Source organism: Rhinatrema bivittatum, chromosome 1 (assembly GCF_901001135.1).
Source record: "Rhinatrema bivittatum chromosome 1, aRhiBiv1.1, whole genome shotgun sequence".
Taxonomy (NCBI): Eukaryota; Metazoa; Chordata; class Amphibia; order Gymnophiona; family Rhinatrematidae; genus Rhinatrema; species Rhinatrema bivittatum.
Window position 1 is genome coordinate 161,292,927 of NC_042615.1, and position 19,760 is coordinate 161,312,686.

The 19,760-nt window shown below is 43.4% G+C and overlaps 1 protein-coding gene across 1 annotated transcript in view; it reads left to right on the plus strand.

The window, feature by feature from the left end:
- The window catches only part of RFC1 (replication factor C subunit 1), a 311,481-nt gene that overhangs the window by 267,771 nt on the left and 23,950 nt on the right, over positions 1-19,760 (plus strand). The window contains exons 17-21 of the mRNA XM_029605127.1: positions 1,773-1,887; positions 2,236-2,324; positions 9,272-9,409; positions 9,558-9,653; positions 9,811-9,909. Of these exons, the coding sequence (XP_029460987.1) occupies positions 1,773-1,887; positions 2,236-2,324; positions 9,272-9,409; positions 9,558-9,653; positions 9,811-9,909 (537 nt within the window). The remainder of the gene's footprint in view (positions 1-1,772; positions 1,888-2,235; positions 2,325-9,271; positions 9,410-9,557; positions 9,654-9,810; positions 9,910-19,760) is intronic.

Below are 19,760 nucleotides of genomic sequence, written 5' to 3' on the forward strand. Positions count from 1 at the left end.
AGCTGCCTTGTCATAATTGCCAATTTTGTTCCCTGAAAGAACTTTGGCAAGCCAAGTCTTTCTTTTCCCTGTTCCTGCTGGCATATTTCACAGAGATATCTGTGAGACCTCTGGGTTCCGTTTTCCTGTCATTTGCCTCTTGGGGGTTGCTGGATGTGAGACAGGTCCTGCATTTCTTCAAGAGTATGACCCACCAGTGGCTAAGGGTGAGATAAACTGGCGTAATTAATCCTTCGTCTGGGTTACTTAGTTTGGCGTTGCATATTTGTCAAGTGCAAGTTGACTTGGAGATAGCATGTTAGCTTATGCTTATTTCTTCAAAACAGTGCTTTGCTCTGTAAAACCTAGAAACAAAACTACAATTTACCATATTAAATCTTGTATGCTTATGCTGCTAGAATAAAACTGATTGATTACCTCACAAAAGTGTAAGTAACTGCTTCCTTAAAGATATCGAATTCTTATCATAGGGTTGTCATTTAAATTTTCTAATCTAACCTACATTTCTTATTTTTTGTTTTCTTTTTTTGAAAGGAGACTAGGGAGGAAGAGGGGAGGACACCATCCCCAGAAAAACCAGTCCTAATACAAAGGAACTGGAAGCCCCATAGCTCAGGCCCTGCTCAGCTGAGGGAGGGAGAGAATTCTTTCACCTCAGCTGCCTTCAAAAACAAATTAATTCTTTCTCAGAGCCCTGCTCAACTGCGGGAGGGAGGACATGCCTTTCATCGTAGGAGCTGCCCTCAACTTTTCTTTCCTCTTAACTAACCTAATCAAGTCTTAGACACAGCACAGGTTGTTTGCCTACCATCTGCCGAAGACAAAGAATACTGGCAGGCTGAGATCAGCACGGATGCATATAAAGGATCATGTCATCAAGCCTGTTTATCTCTGTCTCCATCTGTTGGTTGGTGGGCATAACCTATTTGTTTGGACTGGTCTGACTGGATGAAACCTGATTTATCTGTACTGCCTGCCTTGTCCCAGTTTCCTTAATTAAATTTTCTCCAGCAGTTCCTTTTCTCTAAGCCTGGCTTTCTTTCCTTTTATGCATCCACTTTCTCTCTATTCCTACGTTTCTGCCAACTCTTTTTTTTTTTCCTTTTCCCTTTTCCCTTTTCCCTTTTCCCTTTTCCCTTTTCCCTTTTCCCTTTTCCCTTTTCCCTTTTCCCTTTTCCCCTTTCCTTTTTACTTTTCTTTTTATTTTGCTCTCGCTTCCTGATTCGTGTATCTTCCACCCAGTCCCATTTATTTGAACCTCTTTTCCCTTCCTCTGTCAAGTTTTCCCCCTTCAGTTTTGCCTCACTATCTCTCTCCTACCTCCTCCACACTTATCTTCCTACCTTCTCCAGTTCTCTTTATATGTCTCTCCCACCCCTTTTTGTCACTTTCTCCTTACTCCCTCTGGTTTGTCTCTCCTCGCCCTTCCCTCTTAGTTTATCTATCCTTTCTGCCTCAGTTTTTCCTGTTGCTCTGATCATAGACCATGCAGACCACCCACTTTCACATGAGGAAAACTGAACTCTGTTCACTATACCTGGCTTTGCCCATCAGTTGCCTGTTTCTGCAAGAATAGCATCAGAGGAAGGAGGGTTGGAGAGACTAAACTGTGCAGAAGGGCATTCACATTCACTGCTGTTTTCTAGGCAAATGTCCAGTTACCTGCTGGCTCAGTCCAACTCTGGGCTGCTACATTAACTGTATTGCTACTTACTTTGTATGCTGTAGGAAAATGATTACCTTTTGGGTTTATATTTGTTTGTTTTGATTAGGAACTGGGCTACAGCTATGTGGAGCTCAATGCTAGTGACACTCGGAGTAAGACAAGTATGAAAGAGATCGTAGCAGAGTCCCTAAGCAACACTAGCATCAAAGACTTTTGTTCTGGTATGTGGCATGTGGGAGCTGCTCCTGGGTTGTTTTCAAAGACACATTTCCTTTCAAGTGATGAATGAGTTAAGCAAAACAGTGTCCCAGGAGTGAAACTGAGTGCTCTTTTGGAAGAAACATTTTAGAAAGACACTCGCTTGTACTAGGTCTTTATAAACTTAGTAGCCAATTAAGCTTCAAGCACACAGACAGAGCATGAAACCTAAGTCACTCTGATAATGCAACTGAGTTATCTGAGTATACATGAGTGCACCATGTATACTCAGCACCATGTATGAGTGCATGAAGAATACAGTGCAATGTGTTATACTTTAGTGATTGTTTATTTGTCTGTTTATCTAACAGGAACATCCCAGTCAGTTAGCATGAACCATGTCCTGATTATGGATGAAGTAGATGGAATGGCAGGCAATGAAGACAGGGGAGGAATACAGGTAAAACTGCCATCCTAGGAATGCAGGAGATACAAGTTAGACTATAAAAGATGCATCTGGTTTTCACAATAGATTACTAATACAGTGCAAAAGAAGCTGTAAATATTTTGGCTAGTTAATCAAGAGGGAAATGGCATCAAGCAGGTGATGCATATGCAGTGGGTTTTATTTTGGGTAAATATTTTACACAAAATGTAAGTAGTGCGTTGGCAGATTTTATTTCCAGCTTGTTTATAGGAGATATTCACATTGTAGCAAATTATAAATTGGTTAATCCTTCTGGATTTCAGTATTTTTGGGCATTCTGGGAAATAATATAGACCAAACTTTGAATATTGTAACACAATGTATCCCAACTGTTGTAGGGAACACTCCTTCTGGTTGGCACGGTGTCCTCCGTGTCTGGCCGACCACCTGCGGCCTACCATGCGGCTCAGAACGCTGCTGTCCTGCCCTCGGTAGAGCTCTCCCTAGGCGCACACGCATGGGAGGCTCTGCCTCTTTAAAGGCTCAGCATCGGAATCTCCTGGCCAGCCTCCTATGACTCAGCTCCTTCTATGACGTCAGGAGGCAGCCCTATATATTCCAATATTCTTTCCTTTTGGTTGCCTTTGCAACAGCTTGTCTCCTCGGTGCCTAATCCTGCTCTTGTTCCTGCTCTTGTTCCTGACTCTGCTCCAGCTCCTGACTCTGCTCCAGCTCCTGACTCCGCTCCAGCTCCTGACTCCGCTCCAGCTCCTGACTCTGCTCCAGCTCCTGATTCAGCTCCGTCCTTCATCCTTCAGTCCTGCTTATCTCCTTTACTTGATTTCCCAGTACCGACCCTTGGCTTGCTTCACTTTCCTCCTGTCTGCCACCTGCATCGACTCCTGGCCTGGTTTCATTGCTTCTGCTCCTCTGCTGCCTGCCTCGGACTCCGAACCGGAATTTCGCTGCCAGCTCTGACCCAGACTTCTGACCTCGTCTCTGCCCCGCCTGTCCTGCTTCATCTAGGCAACCCGCACCTAAGTCCTGCCGTCCCTAGTACCCAAGGGCTCAACCTGCGGGGAATGAGGGCTGGTATAGGTGAAACTCCAGTTAGGTTGACCTTGCCGGCTCCACCTATTAGTGATGGGGGTGCCACATAGGGACCCCCTCTGTGGTATACCAACTCCCATATTGGATCCAAGGGTCCATGAACATAACAGATTGCAAAGGCTATGGACCCAGTGGACCTGTCCGGGCTGCAGGCCATTCCAGGCTTGGCTCAACGCCTGCAGCAACAACAACAGTGTCTAGATGTCCTGGCAGCAACCTTGGAGCGTCTGGCTAATCGGCTGGAGAATCCCATGACTCCTGCAGTTTCTGCTCCTCAGCCGGCGGCTAGCTCGACCTCCGTTCCTCACTTGCACATGCTGGCTCTGCCCAGGTACGATGGAGACTCGAAGCAATGTCGGGGATTTTTAAATCATTGCTTCATGCGCTTCTCCCTCCAACCAGCTCAGTTCCCCAGCGATCCAGTAAAGACCACATTCATCCTCTCTCTGCTAGATGGGAGGGTTCTGGCCTGGGCCTCTCCGTTGTTGGAACACGGGGATTCTGTCTTGGAAGATCTACCTCGCTTTCGACAAGTTTCCGACAAGTTTCGGCAAGTTTTCGACAAACCTGGACGTCATTCCACGGCCACCTCGGAACTTCTCCACCTCTGTCAAGGATGTACTCTGGCTGAGTATGCTGTGGAGTTTCGTACCCTTGCATCTGAATTAGGATGGCAGGAGGACAGTCTGAGAAGTATATTTCTAGAGGGCTTAGCTTCTTGCATAAAAGATGAGCTGGCAGCTCAGGAATTACCCAAGGAGCTGGAGGCACTCATTGATTTGGCAGGCCGAGTTGATAGGCATCTTCAGCAGTGCCTGAAGGAGCTGAAACCGGGATGTTGAGCAGTACCTCTGGCTCCCTTGTTTTCTCGTCCTCTGACTTCTCCCGTCGCATCCGAGATTCCACCGACTCGTGAAGAACCAATGTAAATAGGTCGTACTCATTTGACTCCAGAAGAGAGACAACGGCGCAGGACTCTCGGACTCTGTCTGTATTGTGGCAGCAAGGGCCATCTATTAGCTCAGTACCCAAAGCGTCCAGGAAATTCTCAGGCCTAGGTGTCTCAGGGGAGCTGACCCTAGGCTGCATCAACCCCGCTCCTCAATGTAAGTTCCAGTGACGCTCCAGTTTTCGGGGGATTCCATCACGATTTTGGCCTTTATTGACTCCGGAGCCGGAGGCAACTTTATCTTGGACGTACTAGCCAAACAACTGCAACTTCCAGTGATTCCTCGTGCACCACTACGTCTAATCTCCTCTATCCAGGGGGAACCACTGCCCGGATGAGTGTCTCTGCGTACCACCCTGGTGACAGTCCGTACTGGAGTACTTCATGAAGAAGAGATCTCCTTCCTGATTCTTGACAAATCCTTCCATCTGGTGGTGTTGGGTCTTCCCTGCCATCAGTTGGGAACTGCTTCACATTGTCGCTTGTGGGTCTGATTGCTTTATATCTTGCCTTCGGGATTTGCCTCGACCCCTGATTCTACTTGCTCTTACCACATTACCGTTACCTCCACAATACACTGAATATGCGGATGTTTTCTCTAAAGAAAAAATAGAGATTCTTCTGGAGCACCGCCCATTCGACTGTGCGATTAATCTCCTTCCAGACACAGTGCCTCCTAGAGGTCGAGTATACCCATTATCCTTACCGGAAACACGAGCAATGACCCAATATATTAAGGAGAATCTAGACCATGGTTTCATTCGGCCATCTACATCTTCAGCGGGGGCTAGTTTCTTCTTTGTAGCAAAAAAAGATGGCTCCTTGAGGCCCTGTATTGATTATTGGGGTCTCAACTCCATCACTATTCGTGATCGCTACCTGCTTCCACTCATTTCCGAGTTTCTGGACCGACTTCAAGGAGCCATGGTCTTTACGAAGTTGGATCTTCGGGGGGTCTACAATTTGGTCCGAATCAGGCTGGGAGATGAATGGAAGACCGCCTTTACTACTCGCGATGGCCACTACAAGTACCTAGTGATGCCTTTCGGTTTATGCAATGCACCGGCGGTCTTCCAAAATCTTATGAACGAGGTATTTATGGATATGCTCAACAAATGTGTGATCGTCTATCTGGATGATGTCTTAATCTATTCTGCGAATCTGACCACCCAACGTGCTGACGTTCACTGAGTCCTCCAGCGTTTAAGAGACCACTGCCTGTATGCTAAAGTGCAAAAGTGCCTCTTTGAACAAGAGTCATTACCTTTCCTGGGGTTCATTGTTTCCACCACTGGCTTCAATATGGATCCTGACAAGCTAGCCAACATCCAGGATTGGCCCCAACCAGTAGGACTCCGCTCGCTTCAACGATTCCTTGGCTTCTCCAACTTCTATAGGAACTTTATTCCTCAGTTTTCTCACATTGTGGCTCCTTTCACAGCTTTAACCAGAAAGGGTTGTTTAAGCCTTGGGTGCTGACGCCAAACATTGGCCTCAAGCAGCCGTCTCAGCTTTTGAAGAATTAAAATGGACTTTTCTACAAGAACCGTGTCTTCGTCACCCAGACCCGTCTCATCCTTTCGTCGTGGAGGTGGACGCCTCCGATATTGTGGTGGGAGCCGTACTCGGCCAACACTCCGCTCAAGGAGCCCAACTACCATGATCTTTCTTCTCTCAAAAATTCTCTTTGGCTGAAAGGAATTACGAATTGGAGACAAGGAGCTCTTGGCCATTAAATGGGCATTTGAAGAATGGAGACAGTGGCTAGAGGGGGTGCAACATTGCATTACAGTGTACACTGATCATAGAAATTTGGAGTACCTCAGTAAGGCCCAGTGTTTGAATCCCCACCAGGCCCGCTGGTCCTTCTTTTTCAGTCGATTTCACTTTGTTTTACGCTACCGTCCGGTCACAAAGAATGCTAGGGTGGACACCCTATCCAGACTCCATGAGCCTGAAGACAAAATGGATCAACCTTTGTTCATCCTGGACCCTGCTCAGATTCTTTTGGCAGCCACATACAAGGTACCTCAGGGGAAGACAGTTGTTCCGCTCTGTCTATGTCCCAAAGTTCTTGCCTGGGCGCACGACTCCCTCACGGCTGGATACCCGGGAAGGATCTGCACTATGGAACTAGTATCCCGCTACTACTGGTGGCCTCGCATAGCTCAGGATGTGCAAGCCTATGTCAAGTCTTGTCCTACTTGTCCACCCGCGGCCTACCACGCAGCTCAGAACGCCGCCGTCCTGCCCTCGGCGGAGCTCTCCCTAGGCGCACGTGTGTGGGAGGCTCTGCCTCTTTAAGGGCTCAGCGTTGGAATCTCCAGGCCAGCCTCCTATGACATCAGCTCCTTCTATGATGTCAGGAGGCAGCCCTATATATTCCAAGCTTCTCTCCTGTTGGTTGCCTTTGCAACAGCTTGTCTCCTCGGAGAGCTCGATGATCCTGTGCCCAATCCTGCTCTTGTTCCTGACTCCGCTCCAGCTCCTGACTCTGCTCCAGCTCCGTCCTTCATCCTTCAGTCCTGCATATCTCTTTGACTTGATATCCTGGTACCGACCCTTGGCTTGCTTCATTTCCTCCTGTCTGTCGCCCGCATCGACTCCTGGCCTGGTTTCATTGCTTCTGCTCCTCTGCTGCTTGCCTTGGACTCCGGACCGGACTTTCGTATTGCTCCTTTGCTGCCAGCTCTGACCTGGACTTCTGACCTTGTTTCTGCCTCTCCTGTCTTGCTTCATCTAGGCAACCCGCACCTAAGTTCTGCCGGCTCTGGTACTCAAGGGCTAAACCTGTGGGGAACAAGGGCTGGTATAGGTGAAACTCCAGTTGGGTTGACCTTGCCGGCTCCACCTACTGGTGACGGGTGCCACGTAGGGCCTCCCCTCTGTGGTATACCAACTCCCCTCTTGGCTCAAGGGTCCACGAACACAACACTAACCCTCTGTATCGCTCCATGATGAGATCGCACCTTGAATACTGTGTGCAGTTCTGTGTGCATCTCAAAAAATATATAGTTGCACTGGAGAAAGTACAAAGAAGGGCGACCAAAATGATAAAAGGGATGGATCAGCTCCCCTATGAAAAAAGGCTAAAGAGGTTAGGGTTGTTCAGCTTGGAGAAGAGACGTCTGAGGGGAGGATATGATAGAGTTCTACAAAATCATGAAAGAACTTGATGTAAATCGGTTATTTACTTTTTCAAACAATAAAAGGACTAGGGAGGCACTCCATGAAGTTAGCAGGTAGCTCATTTAAAACAAATCGGAGAAAATTCTTTTTCACTAAATGCATAATTAAGCTCTGGAATTCATTGCTAGAGGATCTGGTTATAGCAGTTAGTGTAAGTGGGTTTAAAAAAGATTTGGATAAGTTCCTAGAGGAGAAGACCATAAACTGCTATTAATCAATAAGGACAGTAGCTTGGGATCTATTTAATGTTTGGGTACTTGCCAAGTACTTGTAACTTGGATTGGCCACTGTTGGAAACAGAATGCTGGGCTTGATGGACCCTTGGTCTGACCGAGTATGGCATGTCTTATGTTTTTATGTTCTTATATGTTCTCTCTGCAGCACACTTAACTGGTCTGGTTATCAAGATATCAATAATAAATAAGTATGAGATAGATTTGCTTTCACTGGGTCTCCAATGTATGCAAATCTATCTCGTGCAATGTGAAAATCCGTCTGGTTAGGGATGCCTCCAGGAGAGAGAGTTGGGGAACACTGTTGTAACAGATATAAAGTTACAGATCTCCTCAGTTGAACATATTATTATCTGATTTACCTTTCTTGTGCATGTTTCAGCTTTCCACGTATGCGTAAACTGTATTGTTTAATAATATTTTTTTACAAAGGCAAACTATACATCTGAAGCAGGGACCTGTGTGGTGTCAAAAGCTCCTTCACTATATCTTTTCATGCTGGTGCAGAAAACGTATCACAACCTACAAAGCTTCTAATCCTAACCGAAAGCAAAAGTTCAGCGTTCAGGCTACTGTGTGCATGTAGCAGCCTCTCAGCAAACACTAAACACTTCACATTGAAGAAAGGGCATTTCATTATTTGTATTCAGTGCACATGGATTATGTATAAAGAAGGCTCTTCTGTAGTGCACTGCCTTGTGGGAAATGCAAGACAGCCCTTGGATATGAGATGAAAGGAATAAACAAGAAAAAATAGCTTTTCCAATTCAAAAATGTTTAATTTTTCATAAAAGCATGCAGAGGGGAAAACCATGAAGGATAGGGAGAAGGCAATATAATTCCATTAATACATTTCTGTTGACATACCATGAAGACATTTTACTAATAGCTGAATATTGTGCATCAGTTGCGTCAGTGAAGATGGAAATGGGCAAACCATCCTCAGTTATCTGAAATCCTTTTATGGATCAGATGTGGAGGAATGGGTAACGTGCTTTAGTAATCAAGCCACAATTAAGAGAATGTCTTTTGGGCTGGCCTGGTGGCTCACGGGCAGTGCTGTGCACTGTTGTGTGGAAGACCCGAGTTCTGTGCCCCGGGCTGGGGGTGCTGTGGAGGTATAGAGCCTTTTGGTGGGAGGGGTGTGGTAGAAGAGTTTCAGCCATTAGTCAACAATGATACATATTGGCTGGACTTAGCATGCATATGGGGTACTGGAGGGAACTGTAATCTGTGGCCCCTGGCCCCAAGGACTCACTGCACTGGCTGGACTACGTGGGAATGATTAAATAGGAGCAAAAGCCTCAGCTAGTTTTGAAGGAAGGTTCTTGGTGCCGTAGCCCAATAGAAGTTAGTTTCGATTGAGCTGGAAGCTCAAGGGGCAGAAAAAAGCATCCAAGCCAAAAAAAAAAAAAAGAATGTCTTTAAGTGCATGTAAAGACTTCATGCAGACATTTTCCTGACTAATGTCTTGTTTGCAAATGTTATGTGCATTTCAGGAGTTAATTGGCCTGATCAAGCAGTCAAAGATTCCCATCATCTGTATGTGTAATGACCGGAACCACCAGAAGATTCGATCTCTGGCAAATTACTGCTTCGATCTTCGATTTCATAGACCCCGAGTGGAACAAATTAAGGTCAGAATAATGAATGTGTTTTTTCCCCAGGTGCCATGCTTTGCACAATAATTTCTTATTGCCTTAGTCTTGTAAATTTATACATATTTTTTCTTTTAGTGCTAAGGGGATGTTTTTGTTTTGTTTTTATGAATATTGCTTACTGCAGGGTGCCATGATGTCTATTGCCTATAAAGAAGGTTTAAAGATTCCACCTCCAGCTATGAACGAAATCATCTTGGCTGCTAATCAAGATATCCGTCAGGTCAGTCTGCCTGGTCAATGCAACAGTGTTTTGAGGTCTCCATTTAAAACACTGTCTTGGTGCTTATATCAAGAGAAATTAAGCTTTCTACAGTTGTGTGTCCTGACAGTTACTCCTTCAATAAAGTTCTTTTTTTGGGGTTTTGTTTATTTTGTAGGTTTTACATAATCTTAGCATGTGGTGTGTACGAACTAAATCACTGAATTATGATCAAGCAAAAGATGATGCCAGTAGAGCCAAAAAGGATATCAAGCTGGTAAGAGTAAGATGCATTTTACTATAAGTTGTCCGCTTGTTGTGGTTATGCTTTTTGTAGCGCTTTATCTGGTTTGCTTTATCAAGTAAGGGATAGATATTCAAAATGTAGCCAGTTATCTAAGTTAGCTGCATAGACTTATCTGGCTGACTTAGACAGGATATTCAATTGCAGAGCTATGCAGCTGAATATCCCCGTATTTAGTGCTATTTAGCCGGATAAGGCTTATCCGTCTAAGTTTAGACCTGCTATTAAACAGGTCTAACCTAGACAGATAACTTATCTGGCTAAGTCTCAATATCGCTACTTAGGAGGTTAACTTATCCAGCTAAGTAGCGCTGCCCCATTACGCCCACTGCCTGCCCATACTTAGCTGGATAAGTGACTTATCTGGCTAAGCAGCCACCATTTAGCTGGATAAGTCTGACTTAACCAGCTAAGTGCTATTTGAATATTGGGCTCATAAATTTAGTAAGCTTAGAATGAGGTGCTTTGAAATCTTGTACATAATTTCAATATTAAAAATATAAAATTAATATGAAAAAGGGAAGGAGGTAGGTGGTAAGAATTGCAATCACATAGTCCTCAATTCATCTAAAATTGTGACTTCTTATTTTTTCTGTAATGTTTTCTTTTGACACTTTTGGGGTAAATAATCAAATTATGTTAAAACCATGGCTCAGAGGCCCTACACATTCTGGAAAATTTACATAAACTTTTATACAACTGTTTAGCTTGGTCCCTGCTTGAAATCTTGTAATACATTATCAGCTTTACTACAATATGTGAGTCTCCTGGACATCTTGAACACCTCTTGTACTCAAGCATGGAGGTCTGTAACAACCCTGTGCCTTTAAATTATCAACCATGCATTTATAAATCATAAAAAAATGAAAAAAAATGAAAAAGTAATAAATAGAATTAAAAACAAAAGCAAAACTGCTTGGAAAAAACCACAATATAATCAATTTTTGATCCCAAATTGGGTTCTGAATCAAAGAAAAAAAAGATTGCCAGTGTTTAAAGCACTCAAATTACAATAATTATTTAGGATGGCCCTGTGGCAGAGGCCTTAATGCTGTGTGGTGCGGGAGATCTGTGCTCAGACTTCCCTGTCTGTCGAGGCTGATTGAGCCAGGATGTACCATGGAGATGGTGTGCTCAGGCTCTTGGGGAGGGGAGGAAAGACAGCTGCCCACTACCACAGCAGCCCCTTCCAGCCAAAGCATGGTGTCAAGGAGAGGCTGATGAGGATTCCTTGGTGCTACCTGGGAATTCAAGGACAGAGGAGGAAAAGGACAAATACTAAGACAAGAGTATTACATTATTCATGTAGATTCAAATCCTGTCTTCTTTCAGTCAGTACGATTTTCTTTCATTTGTCAGAGATACTACAGTGAGGCAAAATGTTTCAGCATTGAAACTTGTAAAATTTTCAAATATCATAATGGCACATGTTCTAAAGGTGCTTGATATTATGATTATCTCTCTCTCTCTCTCTCTCTCTCTCTCTCTCTCTCTCTCTCTCTCTCTATATATATATATATATATATATATATATATATATATATCATACTATTACATTCCTATGCCTGTTTAATACATCCTGGTGGATATCCCTTTTCCTTAAACTTGATGATCATCTCACTCAGATCTTTGTATTGTAAAACCAGTGCAGACTGAAAACCTTCCAACCTGGCTCCTTTTTGGAGTAGGGTGAGACACAAATTTAGGGCTGAATTTTCAAAAGGTTTCCATGCATAACATTGGAAATTAAGTGTGTAATTAACATATACACACGCTAATTGTATTTTGCAAAAACCTGAAGTACATGCATACTAGTAATGTCGCACGTAAATGTTAAAGGGGGGAAAAAGGGGGTGGTTTAGGGGTGTTCCAGGGTGGGGTTTGGCTATTTGCACACAAATTGCTATTTTGAGGTGGTATGCACATATGTTTATTTATTTTATTTATTTGTAACCCGCCCTTCCTACGTATACATTACTAAACTTGTACGCACACTTTCATACTTGCTGAGTTGCAGAAATGAAATTGCACTTTCTTAGCGTCCAGTCAGATGAATCCAGAACAAGTGAGTTATGCACCTCTACCAGCAGATGGAGAAGGAGCAAACTGACGTCACAGTATATATACCCCTGCAGTGACATCAGCCTCCTAGTATTTTCCGTCTCCATTAGATGGTGGACGTGCATTTCCCTACTGGGGATTGCTTCATTTTGAGAAAGTAGAATTAAGGAAATAAATTTGCTTTGCTCTCCTGCGGTGAAACCAAATGGTCCCTCCCCCAGTTGAGAATTCCTGAGGTGATTTCTATGGTCCCTCAGATGAGTGCCTTGGTCTGGTATCTGGTTTTTAGCTGGCGAGGACTTAGCTGCTGAAGCAGCTGAAAGGCAGCAGGTGCAGGAAGCCGAGCACGGTGGTGACGGCACGTATCCTCTCCCCCCGCAGCCGGAGACTGTCTCTGTAGTCAGCCAGGTAAGGCTGAGCTCCAGTAGGTTTAAAAAAAGACAATAATAATAATAATGTAATATACAGAGACTTAAAAGGAAGCTTTTGTTGCGTAGGGCTTTCTCCTTCCCCTGGTCTCCGTGCTTGGTGTGCCGTTCCGATGTTCTTCCCGCTCCATGGGAGGTCGAGGGACATAGGCAGTCTGGTGGTTTGAGCAGCTAGGCCCCGCTCTGAGGCTTTTTCACTGCACGCCGCGTGGTAAGCCGCAACGGCATTTCGCATGCTTTCTCAGGCTGCCTTATACAGGATTGTCGGTTTGGCATGTGCATCTAGCTGTACATCCAGGTTGTGCACCCACTTTTTGAATGCACAGTCGGAGCTTATAGACTGTGCGTCCAAGTTACGTGGCACCATGCTTATCTGTGCACACAAGTTGTACTGTGCACTTAAATTGTTTAGGGTGCTTATCTTTGGGATACCCAAGCCTTGGACACTTAGTTAGGTGCCTAGGTGTGGGTTGCTTAAGTGTTGGGCACCTAATTTTTTGGTGCCTAAGTTGGAAGTATATATATATAAAACAGCTAGATGCATATCTCCGGCCGCTGCTCAGTGCACTGTCGGCCATAATGGCGCCTATACCTAAGAAGCCTAAGCGCCTTTCTCTTTGCACTGCCTGTCATATTAGGGCATCTCAGCCAGGAATGCCCGCTAACTTGTGCCGGTGCTGTTTGGAGGATCAGGGAGATTATCTTCCTCTGATTTCACCAAACCTGGCTCTTCCCAGCCGGATATAGGTCTGAGTAAAGACGACTCAGATGGGGCCCCTGAATTTGGACCTTCCCTAACTGGTTTCTCAGCAGGGGACGTAGCTCTGTGAGTATGCCTCAGGTGCCTCCTCGTTTGGATACTTCTACTTTTTCATGGGTAGAATTTTTCCAGGGGTTGAAATCTTTTTTCAGGTGAAGATTTCAACCCTGTCCAATGCTCCCAGAGCAACGGCACAGGTAGGAACCTTGCCTGAACTTTGTTAAGTGCCAGAGTACTCCTAGAATGGTAGCGGGACTTCCAGATAGAGATCCGGATGGCACCGACTTGGAGCCACTTTTCGGGATTCTGAAATGTGTGTGAAGCCAGAGAGATTGGCATGTGACCAGCAGTTTAGACTCTTTGATAGATTCTGGTCCTTTTGGATCTCCAAGAAGGGGGAGGTAAGGATGTAGTCTTTGGGCAGTCTGGAAGTTCGCAGACCTTCCAGTCAAGGTTTGGGAGGCTACTCTTTGGTACAAAGGCTAGGCGTGCGGTTGACAGACTTTGTCTGGAAGTGGGTCCATATTACTTTGAATCAGGAGTTGTCAGAGATGGCTATGCTTTGGAGTTTTCCCATCCTTTTATCAGATGTTTTATGGTTTCCCCTTGTTCATCCATTCATAAGGTGAAGCTTTATGGATAATGTTTTTGTGGCTGCTACATATAGGGGCAGTGGTTCCGGTCCTATATTCTCAATGGGGTCAGGGCTGGTACTCAGTTTACTTTGTGGTACCAAAGAAGCAGGGTACCTTTCGCCCTGTTCTGGACTTGAAGCAGCAGTCTGTGGCCTTTGTTAGAGGACAAAATCACATTGAACTCTAGCTCTCTCTTGCACGACTTTATTCTTCACATCAAAGTAACATAAGCTGCTTACCTCGCAGTACTTCAAGCAAACAATGTCAGTAGGTCAATTCTATCATTAGGAGCTGCTTTCTCCTCCTTCCCAGGCCAGGGCCTTTTTGTTTCTTCCCTGGGACTCCTGCTCTAAGGAACCTGCCCTCAGATCTGCCTGGCTGTCTAAGATTTTTAAGGTGGACCAGGCTAGATCTCTAGTCCAACCTTGTTTATGGAGGGGTTTTAGGAACACTCCTTCACACAGCTCAGCAAGGCCTGGAAAATGTTGCATTTCAGGATGGAGACTCTGGAGTCATTTACAATAGCAGCACGACAAGGAGAATTCTTAATGTTGTAATATCTGACGGAGGGGAATCTACATATCCAGATAAAAGAAGGGCATCAGAAATATCTTCACCTTGCAGTGATGGGGCGGGGCACCTTCAGTGTCAGGCTCTTCATTTTGGATTAGCCACAGCTCCAAGATCTTTTTCCAAAGTGATTATTGTGGTGGCAGCCTTTACTGAGAAGGTCTTTCCATGTCTGGGCGATTGGTGAATCTAACTGAAGCTGGCCTAGAAAAGCGAATAAGCGACAGCTAGTGTGATGCAGTTTTTGCAGGATCTCGGCTGGGTTTCCAGCTTTAACATGCGCATCTTGTTTCCCTCTTGATCCCGGAAGTACCTGGGAGTTCAGTTTGACACAGGGAAGGCTGGGTCTGGTTGACAGACATGAAAATCTGTAAGTTGCAGAACCAAGTGCATGGTTTATTGAGGATTCAGAGATCCATGGTGTGGGTTTATCTTCAGGTATTGATTTCCATGGTTGCTGCCTTGGATTTAATGCCTTGGGCAAGGGCACATATGAAACTCTTGCAGAGAGAATTACTCTTAAAGTGGTCTCCTCAGTCCTAGATGTATTTCGTGAAACTTCCTCTGATGACGTAAGCCAGAGAGAGTTTTGCTTTGGTAGCTAGCACGTAAGAACCAGACAGTGGGAGACGATCTGAATCTTCTGTTTGGGATAATTGTGACTTCGGATGCTAGTCTCTGGGGCTGGGGCACTGGAATAGGGAAGTTTGCTTCCATTCTTCATGGTCAGGATCTTGTTAGCCAGTGTTACAACAGTAGCATATATGATTTCCCACAGTGGGATCAGGTGTCGGCATATGGTGGAAGGAGTAGTTCTGCAGTTGGTCTGAGTGGAGAAGCATGTAAAAGAACTCTCTGCCCTTATAGTTGGAGTAGAGAATGTAATCATGGACTTCCTCAGTCACAACAGGCTGGTCCTAGGAGGATATAGTCTATCCTAGGAGGCATTCCCCCAGATTGTGTCCAAATGGTGAAAATTAATGGTGGGCTTGCATATAGATGTAAAGATTGTTTAGCTGAAGAAAGGTAAGAGGTTCATCCGATTTGGATGTCCTGATACAAAACTGGCCAGTTCAGAGTTCCCTTTGTGGTCTCTGGTGAGCAGAGTCTTGAGGAAGATTTCTGGGCATCAGGAGCTAGTGATATTGAAAGCGCCCAATTGGCCAAGATGTCCTTAGTATGCAGATCTAGTGAGGATGCTGGATGAGATCTGCTATTGTTGTCTCAGAACAGGGGCCTACTGTTCAAGGGCTGTTGATTCATGAGGATCTGCCTTGCTTTTTTCTTTCAGCTTGGTCCTTGGGAGGGCTTATCTGTCAGAGAAGGAATATTCTCAGAAGATTGTAAATACCCTTTTTGGGCCAAGAAAAGTTTTACATCTAGAAGTTGTTTGAGGATTGGTGCCCGATTAGGAAGATCATGGCTAGATGAGGTTTGCTTTTGGTTATCATTGAATTCCTGCCAGGGGGATTGGATAAGTGCTGGCCTTTAACTTCCAAAGTTGCAAGTAGCAGCTATTACCTGTTAGAGGTCAGTTAACAGGCAGTTCTTTATCATCTCATTATAATGAGTTTTATTTCCTTCCGGAATTGAAGAATATTCGGCCTTCAGTAAGAGAATCTGTACCTTCCTGAAATCGGAATTTGGTGTTGTCATACATGGTTGGTCATCATTTTGAGCCTCTAAGAGAGGCATCATTTAAGCTGCTCACTCTTAAGGTAGTGTTTTCTGGTAATAATCTGTTCTACCAGATGAATTTTGAAACTGCAGACTGTATTGTGTAGAGATCTCTTTTTGGAGTCTTTAGACAGTGTAGATTCTCTTGGTTCCTTTGTTCCTTCCTAAGATGGTTTAACATTTTTTCATCTTAATCAGATGATAGGTCTCCCTTCCTTTTAAAGGGACTTGGATGGAGAAGAGTATGCTCTTATATTCATTTAGATGTTAAAGTTATTTTGCTATAATTAAAGGTCACTAATAGTTTCATAACCTTGAAATATTTCTTCTTTTTATTGGTTCTAGAAGGGTTTGAACAGCTTTGAAGTTTGAATAGCTCAGTGGAGTAAGATGATGATAGGGGAGGCTTATATATCCAAGGAATTTCTGCTTCTCAAGAAATTAAGGGCAAAGTCTACCAAAGATCAGGTGACTTCATGGACAGAACTTTGCCTGGTGTCAACATTGTAGATTTGCAGAGTGGCAACCTGGTCTTCCTTGCATATTTATTCAAAGCACTATCGTCCCGATCTTTGATCCAAGGAATAAGCTCCCTTTGGTTCAAAAATCTTGAGAGCGGGCTTGACAGTGTCCCACCCAGTAGAATAGATTGGATACATGCCATTCGTCCGGACTGGTCTGGCTGGATGAAAAGGAAAGAAACATTAGTTCTTATCTGATCATTTCCTTTCTTTGAGTCCAGCCATATACCAGTCCAAGACCCTCCCTGTTCTGCTAAGTGTATTATTCTTCTGATTCATTTTCAGAATAACTGTGTGCTAGTCATCATGCTAGATGTAGGGACGATAACTTTAAAACGAGCGTACGTGCCCATACATGCATGTATGTGGGTGGATACACAGGAATCGTATATCAGCCGCGCGTGTTATAAAATATGCCTAGTGCACTTATGTGTGCTCCTAATTTTAAGCATTTATACAAACATCTACTATTTGCACATTTTCCTTAGGAATTGTTGGCTTTTACACATACAAGTGAGGTAATTTTATAACATGTGCGGGTGAAGGAAATGATCAGTTTAACCAGTTGATTCACTAGTTTGCCCAGTCTTTCTCTAGGTCATCAAGACCCTCCTGATTTTTTAGCCTGCACTCCCCCCAATTTACCTAGACTGCTCACACAGTCCATATTTGGCTATAAATTGTTTTATTCAGACTTTCACCTGATACCTCAGAAGTAAATATGCACAGTGAAGAACTGTATGCATGCTGCATTTGCAGGATTTTATTTATTTATTTATTTAAAATATTTTCTATGCCGTCGCTAATTATATGCCAGCGCAACGGTTTACATGTAGGCACATAATTTAATGTAGGTAAAAGTGTACATAGTACATTCTAACAGGTGCTGCCAAAGGTTCAATGACAATAACTGAACAATACAATAACTGAACAATAACAATACAATAACTGAACAATACAACTGAACAATACAATAACTGAATAAAAAACCTCTCCCCTCTTCCAGTTCCAAGTTAATTTTCCCTGTTTTATTGTAACTTTCTCACACCTTTTAATTGATTCTCTGTATTTAATGTTCACAGTTGTATTGGAAATATTTATTACGTTACGCTATACTTTACACACATTGTTATTTGTAAACCGGGTTGATGTGATGCCTATCATGAAACTTGGTATAACAAAAATAATAAATAAATAAATAAAATATATCATTAAAGACAATCTATTGTTTAGTGAAGTAGGACATGACCGAGTGCACCAATAAGGTACTGTTCACGGGTAAAATGCATTATTCATAGTGTTACAATTATGTTTATAGTGATGTAGAGTTCATAGACCACTCTACTGCACATTCCTAAGTGTTGTGCGTCGGTGCTCTTCTGCCTAGTCCTGAATATTTTCTATTCTCCCGTCTCTTTATAAAATGCTTGTTTAAAAAGCCATATTTTTAAACTTTGCTTAAATGTTTTGAGATCTCTTTGTAATCTGATCTCTAAAGGCATTGTGTTCCAAAGTGTGGGGCCTGCTAATGATAGGGCCCTTTCTCTCACTTGGGTAAGTCTTGCCGTTTTTACTGAAGGAATGGGTAAGAGTGCTTTATTTGCTGATCGAAGGTTTCTATGTGGGACGTGTACTCGTAATGCTGTGTTTAGCCAGTCCGATTTCTCATCATGAATTAATTTATGTATGGTACATAGGGTTTTGTATTTAATTCTGTGTTCAATAGGTAACCAATGTAATTCCGCCAGGGTTTCAGTTATATGGTCCCTCCTCCTTTTTCCGGTTAGTATTCTAGCTGCTGTGTTTTGAAGAATTTGAAGTGGTCTTAATGTTGTGTTCGGGAGTCCTAGTAGAAGGGCATTACAGTAGTCCGTGCTGGCGAAAACTAGTGCCTGTAGAACTGTTCAGAAATTAGTTAGTGTTAGTAGTGGTTTTAGTTTTCTGAGTACCATGAGTTTTGCATAGCCTTCTTTTACTTTTAGTGATATGTGCTGTTTTAGATTGATTTCAGGGTCCATTATTATTCCAAGGTTGCGTACTTTTTCAGCTATTTCAATTGTCTGGTTGTCTTTGAGGATTATTGGAGTTTGGCTGATTTCAGTATTTTTCCGTTCTAAGTGCAGAAATTCTGTTTTATCAATATTAATCACCAGTTCCATTTGGTTTAGTAGTTGTCTTATAATGTCTAGGTACATGTTAGCTAGGTTTAACGTTTTCTCTAATGTGTCTTCTATAGGTAGAATTAGTTGGATATCGTCTGCATAAATGTAATGTATGATTCCTAGTCCTGCAAGCAGATGGCATAAGGGCAGCATGTATATATTAAAGAGGGTTGCAGACAGGGCTGATCCCTGATAATGTGTTGTTGATCTGAACTTGGAAAAACCTATTATTTAGGTATGAACTGAACCATTTTATTGTTTTGTTGTGTAATCCGATTACTTCAAGTCTCTTAAGTAGTATTTTATGGTTTACTGTGTTGAGGGCTGCTGCTAAGTCTAGCATCATTAGAATGTAGTGTTTACCAGTATCAAAACCCCTTAGAATGTTATCTGTTAGCGAGAGAAGTAGTGTCTCAGTGCTGTAGTGCTTTCGAAATCCGTGTTGACATGGATACAGTATGTTATTGTTATCCAGGTGTACAGCCAGCTGTTTCTGTACTGTTTTTTCTATTAGTTTAGCTGTTAAGGGAAGATTTGATACTGGGTGGTAGTTGTTCAGGATCAGGGGGGTCACTGTTTTTTTTCTTTATAATTGGTTTTATAATTGCTCCTTTCAGTATATCTGGCATAGATCCTTCTTCTAGGGATAGGTTTATGATCTTTGCTAATGTATGGGAGACTGTGTTAGCTGATTTCTTAAGTTCAAATGTTGGTATTGAGTCGATTTTGTGTGGGGCTGGGTTTATGTTTTTTAGCATGTGTTCCACCTCCATCTCAGATATCTCATATATATGTTGGCCCCACCTCAGAATGCCCCTTTTTTCACACTGAAAAATATTCGCGCAGCGATACTTGCGGGCACAAGTGTGATGTTTATAAAAATTTCCCTAGCGTGAATAAGCGCAAGATGCTTTTTGCCTGCACACTTTTAAAATTCAACTTTATGGTAATAATCTGCATTTCTTGATAAGGTTTATGTATGTTCTGTTTCTTGTTTCTGTTTTTCTCCC